Raw genomic sequence first — 25,116 nt, 5'->3', positions numbered from 1 at the left:
AGGGGATGGAAGTTAAGGGGTCCTGGAGGAGATGGATGGTGTGGTGAAGAGGACGGAAGAGTTAAGGGGGTGCTTGAGGAGATGGGGGGGGGGGTTGCTTGAGGAGATGGAAGTTGGTGGGTGCTTGAGGAGATGGAAGTTGGTGGGTGCTTGAGGAGATGGAAGTTGGTGGGTGCTTGAGGGGATGGAAGGTGTGGTTGAGGAGATAAGAGTTGTGAGGGAGGGGCTGGAGGAGATGGATTGTGTGGTGAAGGGGACAGAGGTTTAGGGGTGGGTGCCGGAGGAAATGGAAAGTGTGCTGGAGGAGATGGAAGTTGGGGAGTGCTGGAATAGATTGAAGGTGTGGTTTAGGGGATGAGATTTGGGGGGGGGGGGTCATGGACGAGATGGATAATGTGGGGAAGGGGACGGAGGAGATGGTAGGTGTGCTGGAGGAGATGCAAGTTGGGGAGTTGCTGGAATAGATTGAAGGTGTGGTTTAGGGGATGAGAATTGAAGGGGCTGCTGGAGGAGATGGATGGTGTGGTAAAGGGGACAGAGGTTTGGGGGGGGGGGTGTGCTGGAGGAAATGGAAGTTGGGGGGAGCTGGAATAGATTGAAGGTGTGGTTGAGGGGATGGAGGTTAAGGGGTCCTAGAGGAAATGGATGGTGTGGTGAAGAGGACGGAAGAGTTAAGGGGGTGCTTGAGGAGATGGGGGGGTGTTGCTTGAGGAGATGGAAGTTGGTGGGTGCTTGAGGGGATGAAAGGTGTGGTTGTGGGGATAAGAGTTGGGAGGGAGGGACTGGAGGAGATGGATTGTGTGGTGAAGGGGACAGAGGTTTAGGGGTGGGTGCCAGAGGTAATGGAAAGTGTGCTGGAGGAGATGGAAGTTGGGGGGTGCTGGATTAGATTGAAGGTGTGGTGAAGAGGACGGAAGAGTTAGGGGGTGCTGGAGGAGTTGGAAGGTGTGGTGGAGGGGCCAGAAGTTGAGGGGTGCTGGAGGAAATGGAAAGTGTGCTGTAGTAGATGGAAGTTGGGGGGGGGGGGGGTGCTGGAATAGATTGAAGGTGTGGTGAAGAGAACGGACGAGTTAGGGGGAGTTGGAAGGTGTGCTGGAGGAGATGGAAGGTGTGGTGGAGGGGCTAGAAGTTGAGGGGTGCTGGAGGAGATGGAATGTGTGCTTGTGGAGATGGAAGTTGAGGGGTGCTTGAGAAGATGGAAGTTGGGGGCTGGTTGAGGCGATGGAAGGTGTGATGGAGGTGATGGAAGTTGGGGGGGGAGCACTTAGGTGTGGTGAGCACTTGGATGGAAGTGGTGGAACTTTTGATGAGGCAGTAGATGGGGGGGGGGGGTGTTAAGTGTGGTGATGGTGGGAGTGCTGGAGGGGTGGGTGACGTGTGGGGGTTGTGAATGATGGGGGTGAAGAGGTTTCAGAAGAATATTATAAACTAGGAGTATATGATATTGCAAGGGGATACATATTCTATAAAATGGGGAGGAATTAATAGACTTGGTAAATAACAAGTCGCTTACTAAGAATGATGAATGCCGTTTAAGTATATCAAAGCCACCTTTTGACTTTGTTCACAATGTTTCCTTTTTATCACATTATCCATCCAGGAAATGCATAAAAATGTAAATGTTTAAATTGTGTTTTTAATACCTTTTTTGAAAGGGTTATCTTGCTCTCAGTACTTGTAGCAGATCCTAATCTCAGACCTAATCTCTAGGAGTGGATAGATTGGATGTTGTCCGCAGAGCCTCTTTTAAGGTTCCCCTCCAGTAATGATGCAGTTAAGTGCGCTCACACAGGTTGCGCTCGGCTCAAGTACGGGATGTTTTAATTAAATGTGTCCATGTTCCTCGGCAAAGTATCATTAGGCAGGACTTTCCAAGTAGAATGCACTATGGTTGCTAAGTTTCTTAATCCCCCAAGGGCCGACCTTCGCTGAGGTGTGTTTGGTCAAGCATGTCCCACCGATGTGAGGGGCACCTTACAGGGAGATGCAGTTACCAGGCAGATCATGGCATTCTACCGTGCCTGGCCCTGTATTGTCTCTATCCTTATTGAACTGTACGGGCAGGCCCAGTGTTCCCAGGGATGGCCGTTCATGTTTCTGCTCATGGAGCGCAGGGAGGAGGGAGGGAGGGTGAGAGAGGGGCCTCTGCTCATTATATTTCTGCAGAGAAATTCGAAACACAAATGATTTTCAGAGCTAGAACAAGGAAAATGACAGTTAACTCATGATGTGCCCATTGAATGTGGGTAAACGGTAAGGCCCGGCACTGTTCGCCCTTGTTGGTGTTACATTGACGTTTAAAAACTCATGAACCATCTTGTGTTGCTTGATAATTGAGGGCTTTTATACATTAGCGGCAAACTTGTACTTATCCTGTGCTTTACTAACCATTGCACAGTGTTTACACCAGAGTAGACCGTGTTTCCCCGAAAATAAGCCCGGGTCTTATATTAATTTTGGCAACAAAAGACACAGTAGGGCTTATTTTTGGGGTAGGTCTTACCATGTAATGTGCTGTCTTCTCTCCCCCCCTGCCTGACAGGAATCCCCAGTGTGAACTGGGTTAAAATGCTTGTAAAATCCTATAATCCACTCTATTATAGTAGTATATAATGTACAATGTGTGTGTTTCTGTAATATAATTGTGCCAAATACCTTCGTTATAGCGCCGCTCTGCGCTTCTGTGACCCGCCGGAGCTTTCCTCACCGCAATTATATTACAGAAACACACACATTGTACATTATATACTCCTGTAATAGAGTGGATTATAGGATTTTACAAGTATTTTAAACTAGGGCTTATTTTCGGGGTAGGGCTTATATAGCGGCTTTCCTGGAAAATAACGCTAGGTCTTATCTTCGTGGTAGGTCTTATTTTCGGGGGAAACACGGTAGTCATGGGAGAATTCGTCTTTGGCATCTACATGTCCGTCCTCTACATGTCTGCACTGTTGCAGCTTGCCTTAGAACTATTCCCCTTGCTCCCCAGCAAACATAACCTAAGGGTTAATGTAAGGTTGCTTCTCTTACCAGGACCACATAGGAAATAGCAAGGCCTCACACTACCTGCCTGAATTGGGCCTCTCCTCCCTTTGGTATGGATGGGCCAACAGCTGTTTGGGCATTTGAACGAATGCCTGGTCAGCCCCCGTTTCTATATGACCGCTACCTGTTGGCAATCGTTGATAAGGAAGCAGTAGGCGCTGGCACTTGCCACATTGCTGGCAATGGTCACAAGTTCCGATAAGACCCCACACACACACGCAAACGCCTACCTGCAGACCCCCATAATCGCAGGTCCTGAGTCATTTGGAAGATGCCCTTGTCATCAACATGGAGCAATGTTCCCTGCAATGCTGATTACTCCACCTGATCTGCAATCTAGAAGTTAGTCCCCTTTCTGTCCTTGGACCTGGCTTCTAAACTGATGGGGCCTGGGGTACTTTTATTAAATAGGATTACGGTGCATGCACTCAAAGGTAGTGGGTCCCCTTTGTCTTTAGGCTCCCTGCAAAACTGATGGGACCCAGGCTCCCCCCCCCCCCCCCAAACAGAAGATTTGCAGTCCAAGGACCACGGCTATGGAACGCTCTACCAACGAACATCCGCATGGAAGAAAACCATCGGGCCTTCGGGAAAAAACTTAAGACTCATCTCTTCTTCTGAAGGACCTTGGACAAAGGCGCCTTGAGGCGATTCAGTTTGCATTTGTTAGCACTATATAAGTTACTCACTCAACAGTGTCCCTGTATCCTAGTGCTAGGGTTAGGTTTTCAGGTGCCTATTCTAACTGGTAGATTTAAGAGACTTGTTTAGAAGATTGGAGACAATGTTTTGCCCATGCAGGCCAAAATGCCTGCAAAACCCTCCTCCGGACCCCCCTTTATACTCCCCTTGCCTGCTTTCCTCGCCTCTCCTTCCTGTATTGCATTCCGTAGCACAACATGGCACTTCCAAGGGTGGCAAAGCATGCATTCCCCCCCCCCCCTAGATATTGATGGGCATCTATGCATAAATATGGTCACATGGCCCTACATTGGCAAGGTGATGATGTTCAGTTTTCTGTGTTAAGGTCTAATTTTAGTGCTGGTGAGGGGGTTAAATAAGGCATGTTAGGCAAAAGGTTCAATTAGTGATGGTTGAAGATGAACCCCTTAAAAATCTCATAAGTATTAATGTTTTGTTTTACATTCTTAATACTTCAGCTTGCTTAAAATAGTCCCTGGTGATCCTGCCATGAATATTTTTGTTCAGGGATTTCCTGTTCTAGGGTGACAACGCTATGCCCTTGTGTCCCAACCGCTCTCTGGTATTGTCGAAAATCTTCCAATGTAGACTAAATGTGGCCTTGTTAACGCACATTATGGAAGGCATGGTCCACTGTCTCCATCAAGGAGCCTCCTTCCTCCCAAGAATGTCCTGCGGCTGTTGGAAGGCTGCAATAGGCAGCAGGACTGAGGAGGAGGAGGATGAAAGTCAATTGCTACACCGTGCTTTAGCAATCTGACTGTCATCCGGTGTTTCCATCAGCTGTAACATTGGAGTGTAGTTCCACTTTAAGTACTCTTCCTACCTGTCACCACCTCTTTACTTGGAATAAGATGAATACTCTGCAAGATAATAGTTGACGATTCCACTACAAGCAATGACTTCAGCCGAAAACCATTATCTTTAATTAATGAGGCTAGTTTTGTCTTTTTGCCGTGTGTTTAAAGTCAACAGGCGCTGATAAATGACTTCTTCAATGAATGAAGAAGCAGGTCAACAAAAAGCTTAGTCTGTGGAATTCTTCAGTAGACGTGCGTTACCAAAAAATGTTTAATTCTTCCTTTTTTTCTTTTTTTTTTTTGGGGGGGGGCATTCGTTATGATCCTAATTCATACATTTGAAAATCCAAAAGAATAACTAATTAATAAATTATAGGTATTGGAATTTCCTTTCAAATTTGGTTGTTGGTGAACGTAACGAATACAAATTTATACAAAGTTATATATTTGATCAGCAATAACAAATGCTGCATCTAAACAAATGGAACAAATTAATACGTTTTTATTATTTATTAATTTGTTACATTCCATTTGTTTAGATGCGGCATTCGTTATTTCAAATAATTCGTAACTTCAGATAAATTCGCATTCGTTACGTTCACCAATAACCACATTTGAAAGGAAATTCCAATACCTATAATTTAATAATTGGTTATTCTTTTGAATTTTTTCGAATTTGTATTCATTACGTTCATTAACCACTTAAAGCGGGGGTTCACCCTTAGAGGGCACTTTTTCCCCTTAGATTCCTGCTCGTTTTTACTAGGGGAATCGGCTATTTATTTTAAAATATGTGCAGTACTTACCCGTTTACGAGATGCATCCTCTCCGTTGCTTCCGGGTATGGGCTGCGGGAATGGGCGTTCCTTCTTGATTGACAGTCTTCCGAGAGGCTTCCGACGGTCGCATCCATCGCGTCACGATTTCCCGAAAGAAGCCGAACGTCGGTGCGCAGGCGCAGTATAGAGCCGCACCGACGTTCGGCTTCTTTCGGCTACGAGTGACGCGATGGATGCGACCGTCGGAAGCCTCTCGGAAGACTGTCAATCAGACCCATACCCGGAAGCGACGGAAGAAGATGCATCTCGAAAACGGGTAAGTACTGCTCATATTTTAATACAAATAGCCGATTCCCCTAGACCGAACGAGCAGGAATCTAAGGGGAGAAAAAAAAAAATTTAATAAATGGGTGAACTCCCGCTTTAAGGACCGGACCAATATGCTGCCACATGACCCAAGGGGTTTTTACAATTCGGCACTGCATCGCTTTAACCGACAATTGCGCGGTCGTGCGACGTTCCTCCCAAACAAAATTGGCGTCCTTTTTTCCCCACAAATAGAGCTTTCTTTTGGTGGTATTTGATCACCTCTGCGGTTTTTATTTTTTGCGCTATAAACAAAAATAGAGCGACAATTTTGAAAAAAATGCAATATTTTTTACTTTTTGCTATAATAAATATCCCCCAAAAACATATATAATTTTTTTTCCACTCAGTTTAGGCCGATACGTATTCTTCTACCTATTTTTGGTAAAAAAAATCGCAATAAGCGTTTATCAATTGGTTTGCGCAAAATCTATAGCGTTTACAAAATAGGGGATAGTTTTATTGCATTTTTATTTAATTATTTTTTTTTTACTACTAATGGCGGCGATCAGCGATTTTTTTCGTGACTGCGACATTATGGCGGACACTTCGGACAATTTTGACACATTATTGGGACCATTGTCATTTTCACAGCAAAAAATGCATTTAAATTGCATTGTTTATTGTGAAAATGACAGTTGCAGTTTGGGAAATAACCACAGGGGGCGCTGTAGGATTTAGTGTTCACCTAGTGTGTGTTTACAACTGTAGGGGGGTGTGGCTGTAGGACTGACGTCATCGATCGAGTCTCCCTATAAAAGGGATCACTCGATCGATGCAGCGCCATAGTGAAGCACTGGGAAGCCTTGTTTACACACGGCTCTCCCCGTTCTTCAGCTCTGGGGAGCGATCGCGACGGAGCGGCTATAAACGAATAGCCGCGCCGTCGTCCCGGATCGCTCCCCGAGGGAATCCGACCACCGCATGTAGCGGGGGGGTTCCCGATCGGACCCCCGACCCGCGGAAAGGCAGGGACGTACCTGTACGCCAATGTGCCTGTACGTGCCATTCTGCCCATCTACATGCGGCGGTCGAGAAGTGGTTAAAGGCCAAATTTGAAAGGAAATTCCAATACCTATAATTTAATAATTAGTTATTCTTTTGAATTTTTTTTTGAATTTGTATTTGTTACGTTCACCAACGCCCAAATTTGAAAGTAAATTTCAATACCTATATTTTAATAATTAGTTATTCTTTTGAATTTTTTTCGAATTTGTATTCGTTACGTTCACCAACGCCCAAATTTGAAAGGAAATTCCAATACCTATAATTTAATAGTAATAGGTAAGTTATTAGTTTATTTCAGATTTCTGAATACTCTAAAAAAAAATGTGTTAAATGGGTTTTCGTCAATTCAGATATTTCTAAATTAACGAATTTTGTCGAAATTCTTAAAACGAATTCGGGAACAAAACAAATTGCATATGTCTATTATTCAGCTTTATGGAAAGTTGCCTATGTCAAAGTGTCTCCAAATATTATTCCCTCCAAAGGCTCTCATTTTCAAATTGTTACGATGACTGTACTGAAAATCTAATTTCACACGATGGGGGTAACGCTTTCCCTGCATTGCAAGCAACCTTCCTTCGAGTTTTTTATTTTATATTTTTATTGTAAAGATGTGACGCAGAAACAATACAAAGTCTACTTTGCATCGCTTACGAACGGTGTTAAGCACAATAAGCACAACCAATAATCTCTACTGGATTGCAATATACGAAGGCAAATAGAAAATGCAATTAGAAAGAGAACAATAGTATACAAATGAAAGGAACCCTTTAATTGGGTCATATTAAAGGCAGGATTTCCTCCATTTTCCAAAAAGATCTGCCACATCAAAAACTGAAATCTAATGCAGAGTAAATAACACATCTGCGCACACCACTACTTTATATTTTTATATATATATATATATATATATATATATATATATATATATATATATATATATATATATATATATATATATATATTATATATATACCAAACCTTCTAAACAAAGTTAACTGTCCTTCCAGCTTTAGAGGGGCCAGACTGTGGCCAGTGGGAGTAGAAAATGCCCCATTGGATTGGACAATGTCTCAGGCTTGGTGGTCAGTGGGAGTAAAGATTAGCACCTGTGGTCAGAAGGTGGAGGAATTGTGCCCTGTCATTGGTATTGGTGGAAATTGTCCTCCATCATTGATATTAGTGGGAAGAAGAGTGGCCAGCTGGTTTATCATAGGGAGATATAGCGCTGATGCCAACAATAGGAATTTTGCCCTATCGTTGGCGTCGGTGAACAGGAATAGTGCCCAATTTTGGTGTCAGTGGAAGGGATGGTTCCTCATGTTAGCATCTGTAAGGAATAGTGCCTGGTGTTGGCTGGAGGATTAGTGCCCCCACGTCTTGGTATTTATGGGAGGAATAGTGCCCCAAAGTCTTGGTATCGGTGGGAGGGACGGTGCCCCCAGGCCTTGGTATCGGTGGGAGGGACGGTGCCCCCAGGCCTTGGTATCGGTGGGAGGGACGGTGCCCCCAGGCCTTGGTATCGGTGGGAGGGACGGTGCCCCCAGGCCTTGGTATCGGTGGGAGGGACGGTGCCCCCAGGCCTTAGTATTGGTGGGAGGAATGTGCCCCCCAGGCCTTGGTATCAGTGGGAGCAATGGTGCCCCCCCCCCCCAGGTCTTGGTATTGGTGTGAGCAACAGGGCCCCCCGGGCCTTGGTATTGGTGGGAGCAACGGGGCCCCCCGGGCCTTGGTATTGGTGGGAGCAACGGTGCCCCCTGGGCCTTGGTATTGGGAGGAACGGTGCCCCCTGGGCCTTGGTATTGGGAGGAACGGTGCCCCCTGGGCCTTGGTATTGGGAGGAACGGTGCCCCCTGGGCCTTGGTATTGGGAGGAACGGTGCCCCCCGGGCCTTGGTATTGGGAGGAACGGTGCCCCCCGGGCCTTGGTATTGGGAGGAACGGTGCCCCCCGGGCCTTGGTATTGGGAGGAACGGTGCCCCCCGGGCCTTGGTATTGGGAGGAACGGTGCCCCCCGGGCCTTGGTATTGGGAGGAACGGTGCCCCCCGGGCCTTGGTATTGGGAGGAACGGTGCCCCCCGGGCCTTGGTATCGGTGGGAAGAATGGTGCCCTAAACACTGCATAAAGTCAAGCAAAGAGCTGTAGTTTGGGAGCCATTGATATAGAGTAATGCCAGTAAATTTCTTAAACTGAGAATAATCTTGTGGTTATAGCCGGTAGATTATTTACTTTCAACAAGTTTGCTTTGGTTTCTTCAGAATATGAAATGAATGGCTCCATTACAATGGTTATAAAGGACCTGGATATTTACTTCAGTACAAAGGAAGGGTGAAAATAACCAGCAGAAGGTGTTTTTTTTTTTTTTTAATGTTTCATTTAAATTTGTGACCTAATAATTTTTTTTTTACTTGTCAGGTGATTAAAGCTGGAGTGAAGACCACTTGCAAATGCCACGGGGTTTCCGGATCCTGTACAGTCCGCACCTGCTGGAGACAACTTTCACCTTTTCACGAAATTGGAAAGCAGCTGAAGCAAAAATACGAAACTTCTCTCAAAGTAGGAAGCACCACCAATGAAGCGACTGGTGAAGGGGACATTTCTCCACCTAAAAAGCCAGTTTCTGGTCACAGTGACCAAATTCCAAGGACTACGGACCTTATCTACATTGATGACTCTCCGAGCTTCTGTCGGATGAGCAGGTTTTCTCCCGGCACGGCGGGGAGGAGGTGTTACAAAGACAAAAATTGTGAGAGCATTTGCTGTGGTCGGGGACATAATACTCAGAGCAAGGTGGTGACGAGGCCTTGCCAGTGTCAGGTCCGCTGGTGCTGCTATGTGGAATGTAAACAGTGCACACAGAGAGAGGAGGTGTACACCTGTAAAGACTAACCTGCTCTCTCCTTTGTTCATGAACAGATTAAGGAGACCATCATAGGATTTGAATACAAACAGGGTTTGGTTGGCAAAATTGGATGGAGACCTGAATTTTGTTAGCACTTTTTTGGGTGTACTCGCCCAACTGTGTTTTTCATGATCTGAATTTCATAGGGTGGAGGAGGATTTTTATTTTTTTGAGAATTATCTATTCGTTCCTATTTAAATAGTGGACATTCCAAGTCATTTTTCCACACGGTCATCTCTTGGTCCTTTATGTTCTCGCCTGCCTCTCAACATCAAAACGTTATGATGAGTCTAACAAGATACTCCTGGACCAGTGACTAGAGGCAAGAGTAGCATGCATTAGGACAGACGAAAAAAAGAAAAGAAAACGGAGTAACTGGATGAGAAGGGAAGCATTCTACCTTCCAGTTTTTAAATGTTTTAAAAAAAAAATGCAGGTGCAGCCAGTAGGCCACAGTTGATGGTCCCTGCTTTGACGTCTTGGTGTTTTTTTAAAAACATTGCAAAACCAAACAACTTTGGTCTCGTACAAACGCTATTTTATAATCTATTTTATGAATTGATGTTGCACCATCACAGATGTAAGGTCAATGTACTCTTTAGGGTACAAAGTCAACCAAATCCAGATGCCTTTTTAGCACTATCACTGTCTTAAAGAAAAACCACTAGAAAAAAATGTATTTTTCCTTTTTTGTATAAATATATAGTTTTCCTGAATTTAAAAAAAAAAGAAAAAAAAAAAACCCTGTGGAGGTTCATGTTAAAGTTCTTCAGGGACTAAACTACGTAATAATCGGCGAACAAAGTCACTGACAAATGGTTTGCTCAGCATTTTAAATGAGTCCTAGGTAGGACAGTGGTGCCCAGCTCATAGCCAGTCAACACAACTTGCCCTTCTCAGTTTTGTGACGTAGCTGGTAAAGGTGTCTATCCGGTTCAGGTCTCTGATCATCTAGGCGCCCATGCCTCCTTTCACAGGATTTAGTTTTTAAGGAATCCAAAGGGCCTTTCGAGGGTTATCCAAAGGGCCTTTCGAGGGTTGTCCAAAGGGCCTTTCGAGGGTTGTCCAAAGGGCCTTTCGAGGGTTATCCAAAGGGCCTTTCGAGGGTTGTCCAAAGGGCCTTTCGAGGGTTGTCCAAAGGGCCTTTTTGAGGTTGTCCAAGGGGCCTTTTTGACGTTGTCCAAGGGGCCTTTTTGACGTTGTCCAAGGGGCCTTTTTGACGTTGTCCAAGGGGCCTTTTTGACGTTGTCCAAGGGGCCTTTTTGACGTTGTCTTGCTGATCATTGTCAATGGTCTAAAATTTTTACCCAAACCCGAAAGATGCATAAATGGTGATATCCTCCACTTTGGCGATACCTCCTTGCTTCTTGCTATGCCTACAGGACATAAAGTTGAGGTAAAATCCCCTCAATAGGACACAGATGGCATTCTTGTAATTGCTTACTCTACCTGTTTGTCCTGGTGACCATTGTCAATGATCTAAACTTTTGACCAGAATTGAAAGGAGGAGAAACCTTTCAATATGGAGGCCTGTTCCAATGATGGCTAAGAGGGGGTATCCTTCACATTGGAGACTATTTCCTTGCTTCCTGTTGTGCTGGGAGGGCAGGGAAGTGAAAATTAAATCTACCCAATGGGACAAAGATGGCAAAAATATCCTGACCGGGCTTATAATTCATTGCTCTGCCTAAAATGGGAAAAATTACCCTTATGAGGGCATTTAATTTTAATCTTGTTTTTTAATCTCCTAACCATCTACATATCCCATATATGTATTTACCATCTGTTCTCTGAATCAAAAGTATATTTTTCTGTTTTGGCCCTTCAAATAAAGTAGAGGGAAAAGGAATTTAGGTAAAAATTGGAGGTAAAAAAAAAGGTAAATTCCACAAAATCTTTGAAAAGTTTTTGCTAGCAGCTCATTGGTAAAATTTGCTCAACCCTAGTTGTAATTGAGAGGTGCCATCAAGAGGTTAAATTGCTTGGTAGCGGGAGATTAAAACTGCTAATGTTCTTTAGCCCACAGTCTAGTCATAAAGACCTCTATTGGAATACTACACCCCCCCCCCCCATTCTTCTTTTATAATCTTAACTGAGATTTTGGCTAAAGGCAGGCTGTCACTTTCAGCTTAATGCAAAGAACGATATATGTGTGTAGTAAGGACTTCATCCAATATAAGTAACCCTAGAAGTAATGGAGTAAAGGTTACTGTATTATACTGAGAAACCACTAAAAAAGACTATGGTACCATTAATCAAATGTGCCAGCTATGCAAATGTTGATCAGTCCTTGCCCAACTGACACAGAGGGGTGATTAACTAAAGGCTGAATTGGGTGAAGTTCTGCTGACTTCATCATTCACTCATGTGCAATCCTACTTTTTGTTTTTAATTTTTACTTGCACTTGATTTTTCACCCTAGTCCCTAAAATTACAGGAAAATTCCCTTGCAAGTCAACAGCCTTTTAGTAAATGAACTCCAAAGTCTCTTTTGCCCTTGCGAAGCTGTGAACTAGGCAAATTTTGTATGAAACTTTTATATAAAGCCCAAAATGTATAAATCTGCGCTATGTGAACATATGTGAAGAAACTGCTGCACCTCTGTTACAATCCAGGGTATTAGGTTTATAAACCAAAATTAAAACCAATTACCGTATTTATTGGCGTATAACACGCACAGGCGTATAAGACGCACTTCAACTTTAGGAGGGACATTTTCAGGAAAAAAATGTACACAGTCCCACGGCATAGTACACGGACCCCCTACATAATACATGGACCCCCTGCATAGTACACCCCTGTACAACACCGCAGCCCCATGTACGATAACACAGCCCCCTTTCATTATAAAGACCCCCCCTGCACTCCCAGCGCTGGGACAGGGACAATGCTGCCACCATACTCTAAAGTTGAGAAAACTTCACACTGTCAGCCCCTTCTCATACACTGCTCCCCCTGTGTCGCCTCCATTAACGCCGTTCTCTCTCTCGTGGACCCGGTCATGTGACTGCTCTCCTCTTTCATTGACGGTCACATAACTGCTCTCCTCAACCAATAAAAAGCTACACACGAGGAGGAGCGCGGAGCGGGAAGAGGAGAGCAGCCACAACGAGCAGCGTTAATTAAGGTATGCAGAGGCTTAGATTTACATTGAGAGTTACACAGGAGGAGCGGTATATGACAAAGGACTGGCAGTAATGCTTTCTGAACATTAAAGTTTACTGCCAGCGCTGTCCCATGGCCAGGAGAGGCAGGGCGGCCGGCCTGACACCTTTCCTATAGGTGGCACTTGGGGCGGAACGCCCGATCCCCACCCCCTGTTGGTAAAAAAACAGATATCGGCGTAAAACACGCAGACACGGTTTACCCTCTATTTTCAGGGTAAAAAAGTGTGCGTTATATGCCGATAAATACGGCAAATGTGCGCTGTCCCTTTTTTTTAAATTAAACATCTGTCAATAAAAAATAAATATAACTTCAATCCGTGCATTAAAAAAATGACCATTTCATGCCACGTCTATTACAAATGCTAAATGATATGAAAAAATTATTTTAGTTTCTTAACTAATGCACCACAAGAAAATGCATGCATGTGTGTGTGTGTGTGAAATAAAACAAGATTATTCCCTGCCCAATTTTGAGGTTGCATCAAGTAAAAAAAAAAATTCCATTGACCTTACAATCCAGCCCTATAGCCAACTGATGGATAGTAAAATGAAGAAAGATTAGGGAAACCAATTAGGAAGTGACGGTTCCTCTTTAATTAGGGCATTTTGGGGCATGTGACTTGAACTGTATACAGGAGCAGCTTTAACTTTTTCTTTTCTCCAGTCATCTTCCAAGACTGCACACCTAAGTAGGCCGTTACGGCTAAGTGTAACTGGTAATTTTCTCCATTCATCTTCCAGGACTGCAGGCCTACTTAGGTGTGCCATCCTGGAAGATTTCCTAGAAAACCAGTTACGGCTAAGTGTAACTGGTAATTTTCTCCAGTCATCTTCCAAGACGGCACACCCAAGTAGGCCTGCTGTCCTGGAAGAATTTCTAGAAAACCCGTTACGGCTAAGGCCTCGTACACACGAGGAGACATGTCTGATGAAAACTGTCTGCGGACCGTTTTCATCGGACATGTCTCCTGGGAGCTTTTGGTCTGATGTGTGTACACACCATCAGACCAAAATCACTGCAGACAGAGAACGCGGTGACATAGAAGACACCGACGTTCTCAAACACAGAAGTGCAATGCTTCCACGCATGCGTCAAATCAATTTGACGCATGCGCGGGATTTCGGGACGCTGGTTACACGTCATAACCAGTGGACATGTCCGATTAGGTGTACTAACCATCGGACATGTCCGACGGACATGTTTCCAGCGGACAAGTTTCTTAGCTTGCTAAGAAACTTTTGTCCACTGGAAACCTGTCCACTATGCCGTACACACTGTCGGACATGTCCGCGGAAACTGGACCATTTTTTGCGGACATGTTCGACCGTGTGTACGGGGCCTAAGTGTAACTGGTAATTTTCTCCAGGCATCTTCCAGGATGGCAGGTCTACTTAGGTGTGCCATCCTGGAAGATTTCCTAGAAAACCCGTTACCGGTAAGTGTAACTGGTAATTTTTTTTTTTTTTAAATAGTAATTTTAAGATCTCAACTTTGTTAGTGGGCCTTCCAATGGCTCTTAAACATGGAAGTTGATAGTAAAGACCTTAAGCCACGGGATAGCTCAGTGTGTAGCTACTACAGTAATCGGTATTTCTTCCATTAGTTGATAATATTTTTACCCTAAATTGGGAACTACTACTGGCACATTTGGGAAGGGATTATTTTTTTTAAATCCACAAGAAAAAAAATGTAGCCAGTTTTAGTTCCCAATATGGAAATCGTATTTTAAATCCATACAAAAGAAAACCTGTAGCCAGTTAGATTTCTATATTTTGAACTAAAATTATTTTACATCCATAAAGAAAACCAGTAGTCAGATTTCTATATTGGTAACTTAGGGCCAGATTCACATAGAATTACGTTACTCCACGGCGGCGTAACGTATCCCATTTACGTTACACCGCCGCAGGTTTACAGCGCAAGTGCCTGATTCTCAAAACTCTTACCTGTAAACTTGCGGCGGTGTAACGTAAATGCGCTCGGCGCAAGCCCACCCAATTCAAATGGGGCGGGCACCATTTAAATTAGGCGCGTTCACGCGTCGAACGTACTGCGCATGCTCCGTCGGGTAAATTACCCGACGTGCATTGCGCTAAATGATGTCGCACGGACGTCATTTGTTTAGACGTTAACGTAAATGGCGTCCAGCGCCATTCACGGATGACTTACGCAAACGACGTGGTTTTTTAAATTTCGACGCGGGAACGACGGCCATACTTAACATGGCTTAGAACAACTAGGGCTCAGCCCTAATTTTACGCGGCGTAACTCGACGGAAACGACGTAAAGTTAGATCGACGGGCAGCGCGGACATTCGGGAATCGCCGTAACTAGTCATTTGCATATTCTACGCCGACCGCAATGGCCTCGCCACCTAGCGGCCGGCCTAGAATTGCATCCTTAAGATCCGACAGTGTAATTCAATTACACCTGTCGGATCTTAGGGCTAGCTATGCGTAACCTGATTCTATGAATCAGTCGCATAGTTAGGACGGCCGGAACACAGATACGACAGTGTATCAGGAGATACGCCGTCATATCTCTTCTGTGAATCTGGCCCTAAATTTTCTTTAAAATACACAAATTAAAACCTGTAGCCAGTTAGATTTCTATATTGGGAACTTAAATGCTTTTAAATCCATAAAAAAAAGTAAAACTGTAGCCAGTTAATTTTATCTCAAAATATAGAAATGTAACTGGCTACAGTTTCACTTTTATGGAATTAAAAGCATTTTATTTCCCAATATAGAAATCTAACTGACTACAGTTGCTTTTTTTTGTGTTTTAAAGAGAATTTTCGTTTCCAATATAGAAATCTTTAATTTGTGTATTTAAAAGAAAACTTTGTTCCCAATATAGAAATCTCACTACTGGTTTTCTTTATGGATTTAAAATAATTTTTGCTCAAAATTGTAGAAATCTATTTTAAATCCATAAAGAAAACCTGTAGCCAGTTAGATTTTTATATTGAACTTAAATTCTCTTAATTACACAAAAAAAGAAAACCTGTAGCCAGTTAGATTTCTATATTGGGAACTGAAATTATTTTAAACCCATAAAAAGAAAACATGTAGCCAGTTACAGTTCTATTTTGGGAACCAAAATTCTTAAATATTTCTGGAATTAGAAAATCTTTGATCTTTTGTTTCCTACATCCTTTTCATTTGTGTAGTTGGGATACATTTTATAATTGCCCTATGTTATCAGTGTAAACAGATTCCCATATGTAGGGAAAGGTGATGGTTTTGTTTTTGGACTTCTTTAATTTGCTGAAACCCCTTTTTTTTTAAAGCACCTCAGTTACTAATTTTTAGACTATTAGATTATTTTTATTTTTTGACGGGCAGTTTGCTTTTTAAATGTTGGCCACTTAAACTAAGGACACCTTAGTCTGCTTCTAGATTATTTTTCTATTTTCATTTAATTTCCCAACCCTAAAAAAAGCTTTACTGTTCACGTACCAGCTTATTAATGCCTGCAAAACTTATTTTCTAGGGATGGTCCTAGAATACGGCTTGCTTTTTATGCTACCAAATGCAAGGACTCCACAGTATTGACCAAATTCATAGATATTTAATAACTATATATAAAAAAAATATATATATCAGTTATCTGGTCATTAAAAGTTTGAACTGTATTCAGTGTGAATATACATATATTAAATATAAGATTATATATATATGAACATTTTATTTATTCAAAAGCATTTTGAAGACCTTACTATGGTTTCATTGTGGTATTATGTCTAGTTATTAAACAATCACAAATGTCATTTTTTTTTTGTAATCGTTTTGTTTTTTTTAAAAAGAGCTATTTTTCGAGTAGACACAAATTTTGTGCCTTCAGTACTTTATAACAAAGAAAAAAGCCCAAAAAAATATGAATGCATGTTTGTGTGTTTTTAAGATGAATCGCAGTCATTAAGACTGAACCAGATAAACTAAGCTTGCACATAAGTTTTTTTTTTTCTTCTTCTTTTTTTTTTTTTTTTCTATCTACATAATTTCAATAGTTCCAGGAAAAGCAAATGGCTTTATTGCGCGAGAGAGGGATGAGTGAACTACTGAGCGGACAAAGCTCTTATGAGTATATTTCACGCACTGAAACCTAGATGCTTTCTGTATTTAATATGTATTTATGACAATGTGGATATATATTGCTTTTCTGTTAAATATTGTACATAGTTGGGTTTATTTTCCTGTGGTATTAAAAAATCTCTAAACAATTCAAGATGGAAAAATGGACACATTGAGCAGATTCCTTTTACAGCTGGTGGTACTTTATTTTTTTTCTTCTTCTTCTTCTAGGCTAAATAATTTTGGGTGCGGGGAAGTCGGATTATAATTTTTTTAAACAGTCCCCCTGAATTTTTTGGTTTGCTGTTCTTACACCCTTTTAAAAAAACAGGAATTGCCCTGCTGTTAGATTTTAAATTTTTTTTGGTGGACCAAGCTAAAAATGTTGTCAGTTTACAATCTGAGATCACAAGATCCAGATCCAAGGAAGCTTTCAAGTTAGATGAAAAAGGGGTCTTAACCTGGATTTGAAAACAATCACTGAAACCCATATTGTATCGTGTTTTTTTTTATTTTTATAAAAAAATATTTTGTCATTAACATCTGAAGGTTTCATTGGGGCAGATCCACAAAAGTATTACGCCGGCGTATCTCTTGATACGCCGCGTAATTTCAAATTTTGCGCATCGTATCTTTGTTTTGTATCTTCAAAACAAGATACGACGGCATCTTGGCTAGATCCGACAGGCGTACGTCTTAGTACGCCGTCGGATCTAAGCTGCAATTTTTCGGCGGCCGCTAGGTGGCGTTTCCTTCGAATTCCGCGTTGAGAATGCAAATTAGCTAGTTACGGCGATCCACGAACGTACGTCCGGCGGGCGCATTTTTTTTACGTCGTTTGCGTTCGGCTTTTTCCGGCGTATAGTTAAAGCTACTGTTATGAGGCGTACTCAATGTTAAGTATGAAAGTAGAAATTTGAAATTTTTACGTCGTTTGCGTAAGTCGTTCACGAATAGGGATATGCGTAGAATGACGTCACCGTCGGAAGCATTGGCTTGTTCCGGGTTAATTTCGAGCATGCGCACTGGGATACCCCCACGGACGGCGCATGCGCAGTTAAAAAAAATAAAAAATTGTTTACGTCGGGTCACAACGTATTTACATAAAACACGCCCCCATCACAGAGATTTGAATGGCGCGCCATTACGCCACCAAAGATACACTACGCCGCCGTAACTTACGGCGCGGATTTCTTGTGGATTAAAAAAAAGTAAGTTACGGCGGCGTAGTGTATCTTAGATACGCTACGCCCGGCGCATAAATGCGCCGCTGTACGAGGATCTGCCCCATTACCTGTTTAATCTTACCGTGAGGGTCTTTCAAATGACAATGCTGTCTCAGTCTCCAAAATTTTGCTCTGGTATTGTCACGTTGGTCAGTGGCATTCCAATAAAGACTACAAGCGACCCTGTAGACATATGGGTATGTGCCAGTGTTGTCCCAGGAAACCCACCCTTATGCCCTGTACACACGATCGGACCTTTGTCCGACCAAATTCACATCGGAATTTACGACGGAATTCCATCGGAGGAAAAGAGAACATGTTCTCTATGTAAAATCCGATGGAATTCATCGGAATTTCTGATGGAATTACTCCAATGGGGCATACACACACGGTCGGAAATGTTTCCATCGGAAATTCCAATCGTGTGTATGCCCCATTAGAGTGCATGTAGACGGGAAGTGGCTGAAAAGTCATCACTAAATCATTAGTGCTGATATGGTTTTCATTTTTTAATCAGTTTTTTTTTTTCTTTTCATATTTTTATCTTTTTAAAGCAGTTATTGATGTTCCATGATGCATTAGCGAAATTTCACACAGTTGGGGGTTTACACACCGTTTACAGAGGGGTCTGATTTTGGATTAATAAGAATATAGCTTAGGCCGGCCATAGACAAAGCAATTTCTTTCCTGCAACCATGGGTTCCTCTGTCACAGGTCAGTGTTGACAGAGGAATCGCTCCCGTGGAGCCATTGTGTTCCCCGGGGCAGGGAGGGGGGGAGAACACAGCGATTATGGCTAGTGGCTATAATGTTAAATCCGGCAGATAGGTTGTACCCAAGTTGATCAACTTGGGTACATTCAGCCTGCCTATTCTTGGTTTGAATCTCGAACCCGCCTAGTTTCGAACAGTCTATGGCCGGTGTCCTGACAAGATGGGTCCACCCGTCGGATAATGCCCTTGTGGTTAAACATTGACCTCTACCCTTGTTCCGTTATAATATATATGTACTTTAAATAGTGTTGACTTGGACAGTTGGAACTTAGATCCCAAAAATAAAAAAATGAATCCATTTTGATTCATATATTGATTTTTGGGAGATAAAGTTATGCATTGTGGCACTTTGGATTTATGAAATACTAGTACAGTATATAGTAGGGTTGTCCCGATACCACTTTTTTAGGACCGAGTACGAGTACCGATACTTTTTTTTATGTACTCGCCGATACCGAATACCGATACTTTTTTTAAATGTGTCCCCAAATGCAGCCATGTCCCCCCACAAATGCAGCCATGTCCCCCCACAAATGCAGCCATGTCCCCCCACATATGCAGCCATGTCCCCCCACATATGCAGCCATGTCCCCCACATATTGCAGCCATGTCCCCCACATATTCCAGCCATGTCCCCCACATAATGCAGCCATGTCCCCCACATAATGCAGCCATGTCCTACATACCTTGATGGTGCCGCCGTTAATCAGCGTGCAGGGAACATTACAGCTTTACTCCCGCAAATATCGGTATCGGGACAACCCTAGTATATAGTAATTGCATACAAGTTGCCATATACCGTACATAAAAACCCTTATCCTGCACTGCTGTGCTCTACATTTAGGATTCTAAAATGCTTGCTAACTTGAGAACCAGCCATAGCTTATGCCTGTAATGAACGCAGTACTGGCAAATGTGTCCTTTAAAAAAATAAAAAATAAAAATGATATAATATACTATGCATATATTTACATCATGTCTTGTGCCTTGTCCTGGAAATAGTTTAACTTAAGGGACCTAACAAATTCCCAGGTGGTTGATGATGTTTTTGGAAATGGCTTCTGTACAAAATATGGTTGATTTTTTTTTTTATTATTTAATAAATCACAAATGAACACTTTTTTTTATTATTTTTTTGCAAATTAACTTTTTTTTTAGTTGTGTTTTTTTTTTTTTGGGTATTCAGTTCTACTTTACAATATATTTTTAGAGAAACATTGCAACATGGGAAATAATTAAGTAATTTTGTTAAGCTGTAAACAACTGATACAGTAGCTATATTCTGGGAGCTGTAATGTATTGCCATTTTTATATGTGCAAACTCCGATTTTTTACTATTTTGTAACCTTTTTTTTTTTTTTTACACAAAAATTTTAATTTTTTTTTGCACCTATGACTATTTTCTATTGTGTATACTTTGTTTTGTATATGTAGATTGTTGGGAAAATATGTAAATTCACATGAAAAGTTTAAATGTTACCATGTATCCACCAAATTGCAAATTTAATTTGCTTATGTTTTAAATGAGTTCCTTTTTTACATTTTGAGAAGGTTTAAGCTGTTCATCTGGATTATTTTTTTAACCCCCCCCCCCCCTTATTTTTTTAAAGGCCAAAAAAAATGCACACTCTGTTTTATAAATCAGACCATTTCCCAAATCCCCATTTCCTGTTGAAGTAAAATTACACATTTATGCAAAATGTTATTGTGTCAGAAATGCTATTCCCCAGAGTTTTTGTACATTCTGAAATATTTTGATACAAGTTTAGAAGTAAATGCCTCTGCACATCTGCTTGTAGATCTGGGTGTATTGAATGTTTTTATACTATGTATTATATTGTAATATACTTTTTTTTTTTTTGCCTATCTTTTGGATTCCCATAGACATGGAATGAAACAGGGAAATATTAAGTGTAGATGTAAAATTATTCCCTTTAAAAAAAAAAATCACAACATGATCTGATTGTATCAATTCAGCATGATTAATGGTCATTATACTAGTACAGTTTAAAGTAGTTACATTTGTTATTATAAATGTTACATATTTCAATAAGTTAATTTTAGTTTAATTGGATTATTTCCGGTGGGGACTTTTGACAGTGTATGACTTAATGAGGTGTAATATTCCTTTTTTGCTCTAAAAAAAAATAATCAAAAGCTGTTTATCTACAATTAATATTTCCTTGTTTTTATTCATACTTTACGATTTTAATATTGCAAGTACATGTTATAAATAACAGGATATCTCAGACCCTTTTAATAAAAAAATATTTTATGTAAAGAATTGTATAGGTTGCACTTACGTTGGATTTCAAAGCCTTTTTTTTTACTTTTTAAGGGAATGAATGCAGATGTTTATTTTTTATTTTTTTTTCCAGAATACAGAACACCAGATAGAAATGGGTTCCCACAGGAAATTGTGCTAAATCGCAAATGTTTTTTATGCATTTGTTTTTAGCATTCTAATAAAACAGCTCTTGTTTTTTAGTATTAAGTAAGAACACCTCTTTCTTGTTACATCAAACATTATGTAGGGACCATCTTGGATGGAATCCATACATTTTTTTTCCTTTATTTTATTTTTTTAAGTTGATTATCACCCTAATTCAATGAACCGGGATACAGTAAAAAAAAAAGTCACACAAAGTTCTTTTGCCCCCATCAAGCCTCAGTTGTTGGCACGCTGATTTATACCCTTATTTTTAATATTTTTTTCACTGTTTGGTTAAATACCAATTCAAAACCTTAATATTGGACTGAACCTCGCCATTCCCTTTTTAAAAACTAAAAATATACAGTTCAACTTAAACGGTTTCGTATATATTTAATGCATTTTTTTTTTGCGTCCCCAGCTTTTTGACAGATGAAGTCTGAGTATTTTTAGTGCATTTCAAACCATTTATTAAATATAAATTTCTCCCCTCCTCCTATGTACCCTTCTTTCCCCGTCCAATGATTTGCTAAAAATGCATTTAAAGATCCTAATGACTTCAAACCATTTATTCAATTTTAATTTCAACCCTTCTCCTGCACCCCGATTCGCAAAAAAAAATGCATTTAAAGATCATAATGATTTATAACAAAATTGTACAGCATATTCTCACTACAGATGTCCTTTAATAGATGCTTTGTACATTATGCATATAGACAATATTACTTTTATATTTTTTCTATTTCCTTAAAAGAATAGCTATAGCTACTCGATAAAACAGAAGGTAGTTCATTTTAACCTTCAGGAACCAAGTAGCCAACATAAGGGATATAAAGTGAGTTTGTGACCTGAGATGGATGGAGAGGGTTACATATACCCTGGTTTTTAATCTGTGCCTACCCCAAGAAATGTTTTAAATACCACTTGGTAAAATATTGCCTAAGTACTTAACACTGATTAGATTAAACTCTAATATGTGCAATACAGGTGCCTTCCTCTTATTTCATCTAAAATTATGTAGGGGCTGCCATGGGTCCCACAACACCTCCAAAAATATGAATGTAGATTTCTGAATTTGGTTTGTGCACTTAGGCAGATATTATTGGTGAAGGGAGGTATGGACAAGGACATGACCACAATAGCAGATGAAGGATTAGGGAAAAAATTTGTACATATTTTTTTAATCTCTTCGATGTCTTATGGGAGCCTAAATTATTTATCTCTACCTCATGTGTACAGCTTGTAGGTATAATTCTGAGTGGCTGTTGAGAATGTGTTTAACTTATTTAACATCTGTGTATAACAAAAGCAAACAAAAATAAAATGTATTTTAAATTATAAATTAAGCATGTGTTCTCATTACTTTCAACCCTACAATTAATGTGTTGGATTTTAGCAATCTGTTAATGCACATGTGTGTGATATTCAGTGTCCATTCTTTTGACTATATATATAATATGTCAATTAGAAATTCTGACTTAGGGAGGGTGTATGCTTCTTTCATGTCTGCAACTCAAAAGTACTAGTCATAGACAGTTGGCATTTCCAGAGTTGGCAATGATGGCTTCCAAATTTCGCACTATAGATTTTCATTTTAGGGGAAGATTCTGTTCTCGGCTATTGAGTGGAAACATTTTTTCTTTCGTTAAAATGACCCAAATTGAGTCGACTCCTGTAAGATTTTCTTTGTAGGAAATTTTCGGGCAAAATCGAGTTCTGCAACATTGTGAACACTTTGTGCAATGTTTATTAAACGCTTCAGTTCTCGCACCTATATACACTTTATGAATGAGCCAGTTTATGTTTCTGCTATTGGGTCTGTGTGAGGACTAGGTTGTCATTACTCAACCGTTTGAGCACCAGCCTGTGTCCCTTTATTACCAGGATAAGAGGCCCCACAATAACCTTTGCATATCAATGAAAACAAATAGGAATGAGCATTTTATAAACACTATTAATAAACTTCATGCTTGCATTACAACTGTAGCTGCTTTGGTTTTGGAAAGCAAATCATGGCTGTCATATTGACAGCCAGGAATTTGCCAGTAAAAGGTGGGTGGGGGGATGAGGGAGGGACCGGCCATATGCCTAAGGTCCTGTTTATGTTGCTGCTTATCTTCATTTTAGGCATGGTACAGCATTTACTTAATGTACTTGTAGCTTACTGACTGTATTTTAATCATAACATGGATGTGACTTGTTTTAAGCAACATGCAAGAATTAAATTGCAGCACTGCCACAAAAGACTTGAGACTGGGGGGAGGTTCACCTTCCAGCAGGACAATGACCCTAAACTTACATCCAGAGCTACAATGGAATGGTTTAGATCAAAGCATATTCATGTGTTAGAAGGGCTCAATCAAAGTCCAAACCTAAATCCAATCGAGAATCTGTGGCAAGGCTTGAAAAAGCTGTCCACAGACGCTCTCCGTGCAATCTGACAGAGCTTGAGCTATTTTGAAATGAATGGGCAAAAATGTCCCTCTCTAGATGTGCAAAGCTGGTAGAGACATCCCCAAAAAGACTTGCAGCTGTAATTGCAGTGAAAGGTGGTTCTACAAAGTGTTGACTCCGGGGGGCTAAATACAAATGCACTCTAAACTTTTCACATAAATGGGTTTCAATTATTTTTTTTTCCAAATTATCATTTTTCTTCCACTTCTCCATGTGCCACTTTGTGTTGGTCTATCAAATAAAATCCCAATAAAATACAATTTGCAAGAAGCCATAGGGGGGACTCTGCAAACATGTGAAAGATGGTGCTCTGGTCAGATGAGGCCAACATTTTTTTACTTTTTGGCCTAAAAGTAAAACAATATGTATACTATCCCCACCGTGAAACATGGTGGTGGCAGCATCATGTTGTAGGGATGATTTTCTTTAGCAGGGACAGGGAAGCTGGTCAGAGCTGATGGGAAGATGAATAGAGCCAAATACAGGACAATCTTAGAAGTAAACCTGTTAGTCTGCAAAAGACGTGAGACTGGGGTGGAGGTTCACCTTCCAGCAGGACAACGACTCTAAACATACAGTGGAATGGTTTAGATCAAAGCATATTCATGTGTTAGAATATCCCAGTCACAGTCCAGACCTAAATCCCATTGAGAATCTGTGGCAAGGCTCAAATTGCTGTTCACAGATGTGCTTCATCCAATCATACAGAGCTTGAACTATGTTGCAATGAAGAATGGACCAACATTTCACTCTCCTAGATGTGCAAAGCTGGTAGACACATCCCCAAAGAGACATGCAGCTGTAATTGCAGAGAAAAGATGGTTCTACAAAGTCAAGGGGGGCGCCATACAAATGCACTGCACACTTTTCACATATTTGTAAAAGTTTGAAAACCATTTCATTTTCCTTCCACTTCACAATTATGTGCCACTTTATGTTGGTCTATCACAGGGGTCTCCAATCTTTTCAAACAAAGGGCCACTTTATTGCCCTTCAGACTTTAGGAGGGCCGGATTGGGGCCAGCAAGGGAAGAAAATGTTACGGGCCCGGCATCAGTGAGAACAAATATGGCCTCAGGGTTGGTGATCAATAGGAAGAGGAGTATTCCCCCTATTAGTAGGAGGAATAGTATCCCATCATTGGTATCAGTGGATAATATAGTGCCCCATTGTTGGTGTCAATAGGAGGAATAGTGCCTCATGTCAGTGGGAGGAATTGTGCCCCAAGGCCCGGATAAAGGCTAGCAAAGGGCCACATCTGACCCTCGGGCCGCAGTTTGGAGACCCCTGGTCTATCACATAAAATCCCATTAAAATGCATTTACATTTTTGGTTGTAACATGATGGAAGGTGGAAAATTTCAAGGGGTATGAATACTTTTTTAAG

At 41.2% G+C, this 25,116-nt stretch overlaps 1 protein-coding gene across 1 annotated transcript in view; it reads left to right on the top strand.

The window, feature by feature from the left end:
• WNT9A (Wnt family member 9A) overlaps nucleotides 1–11,029 on the top strand; it is a 154,444-nt gene extending 143,415 nt beyond the window's left edge. Inside the window, exon 4 of the mRNA XM_040352183.1 lies at nucleotides 9,116–11,029. Coding sequence (XP_040208117.1) covers nucleotides 9,116–9,589 — 474 coding nt within the window. The 3' untranslated portion in view covers nucleotides 9,590–11,029. The remainder of the gene's footprint in view (nucleotides 1–9,115) is intronic.
• The last annotated feature ends 14,087 nt before the right edge of the window (nucleotides 11,030–25,116 follow it).

Source organism: Rana temporaria, chromosome 5 (assembly GCF_905171775.1).
Source record: "Rana temporaria chromosome 5, aRanTem1.1, whole genome shotgun sequence".
Lineage (NCBI taxonomy): Eukaryota > Metazoa > Chordata > Amphibia > Anura > Ranidae > Rana > Rana temporaria.
This window is presented reverse-complemented; position numbering and strand designations above follow the sequence as displayed.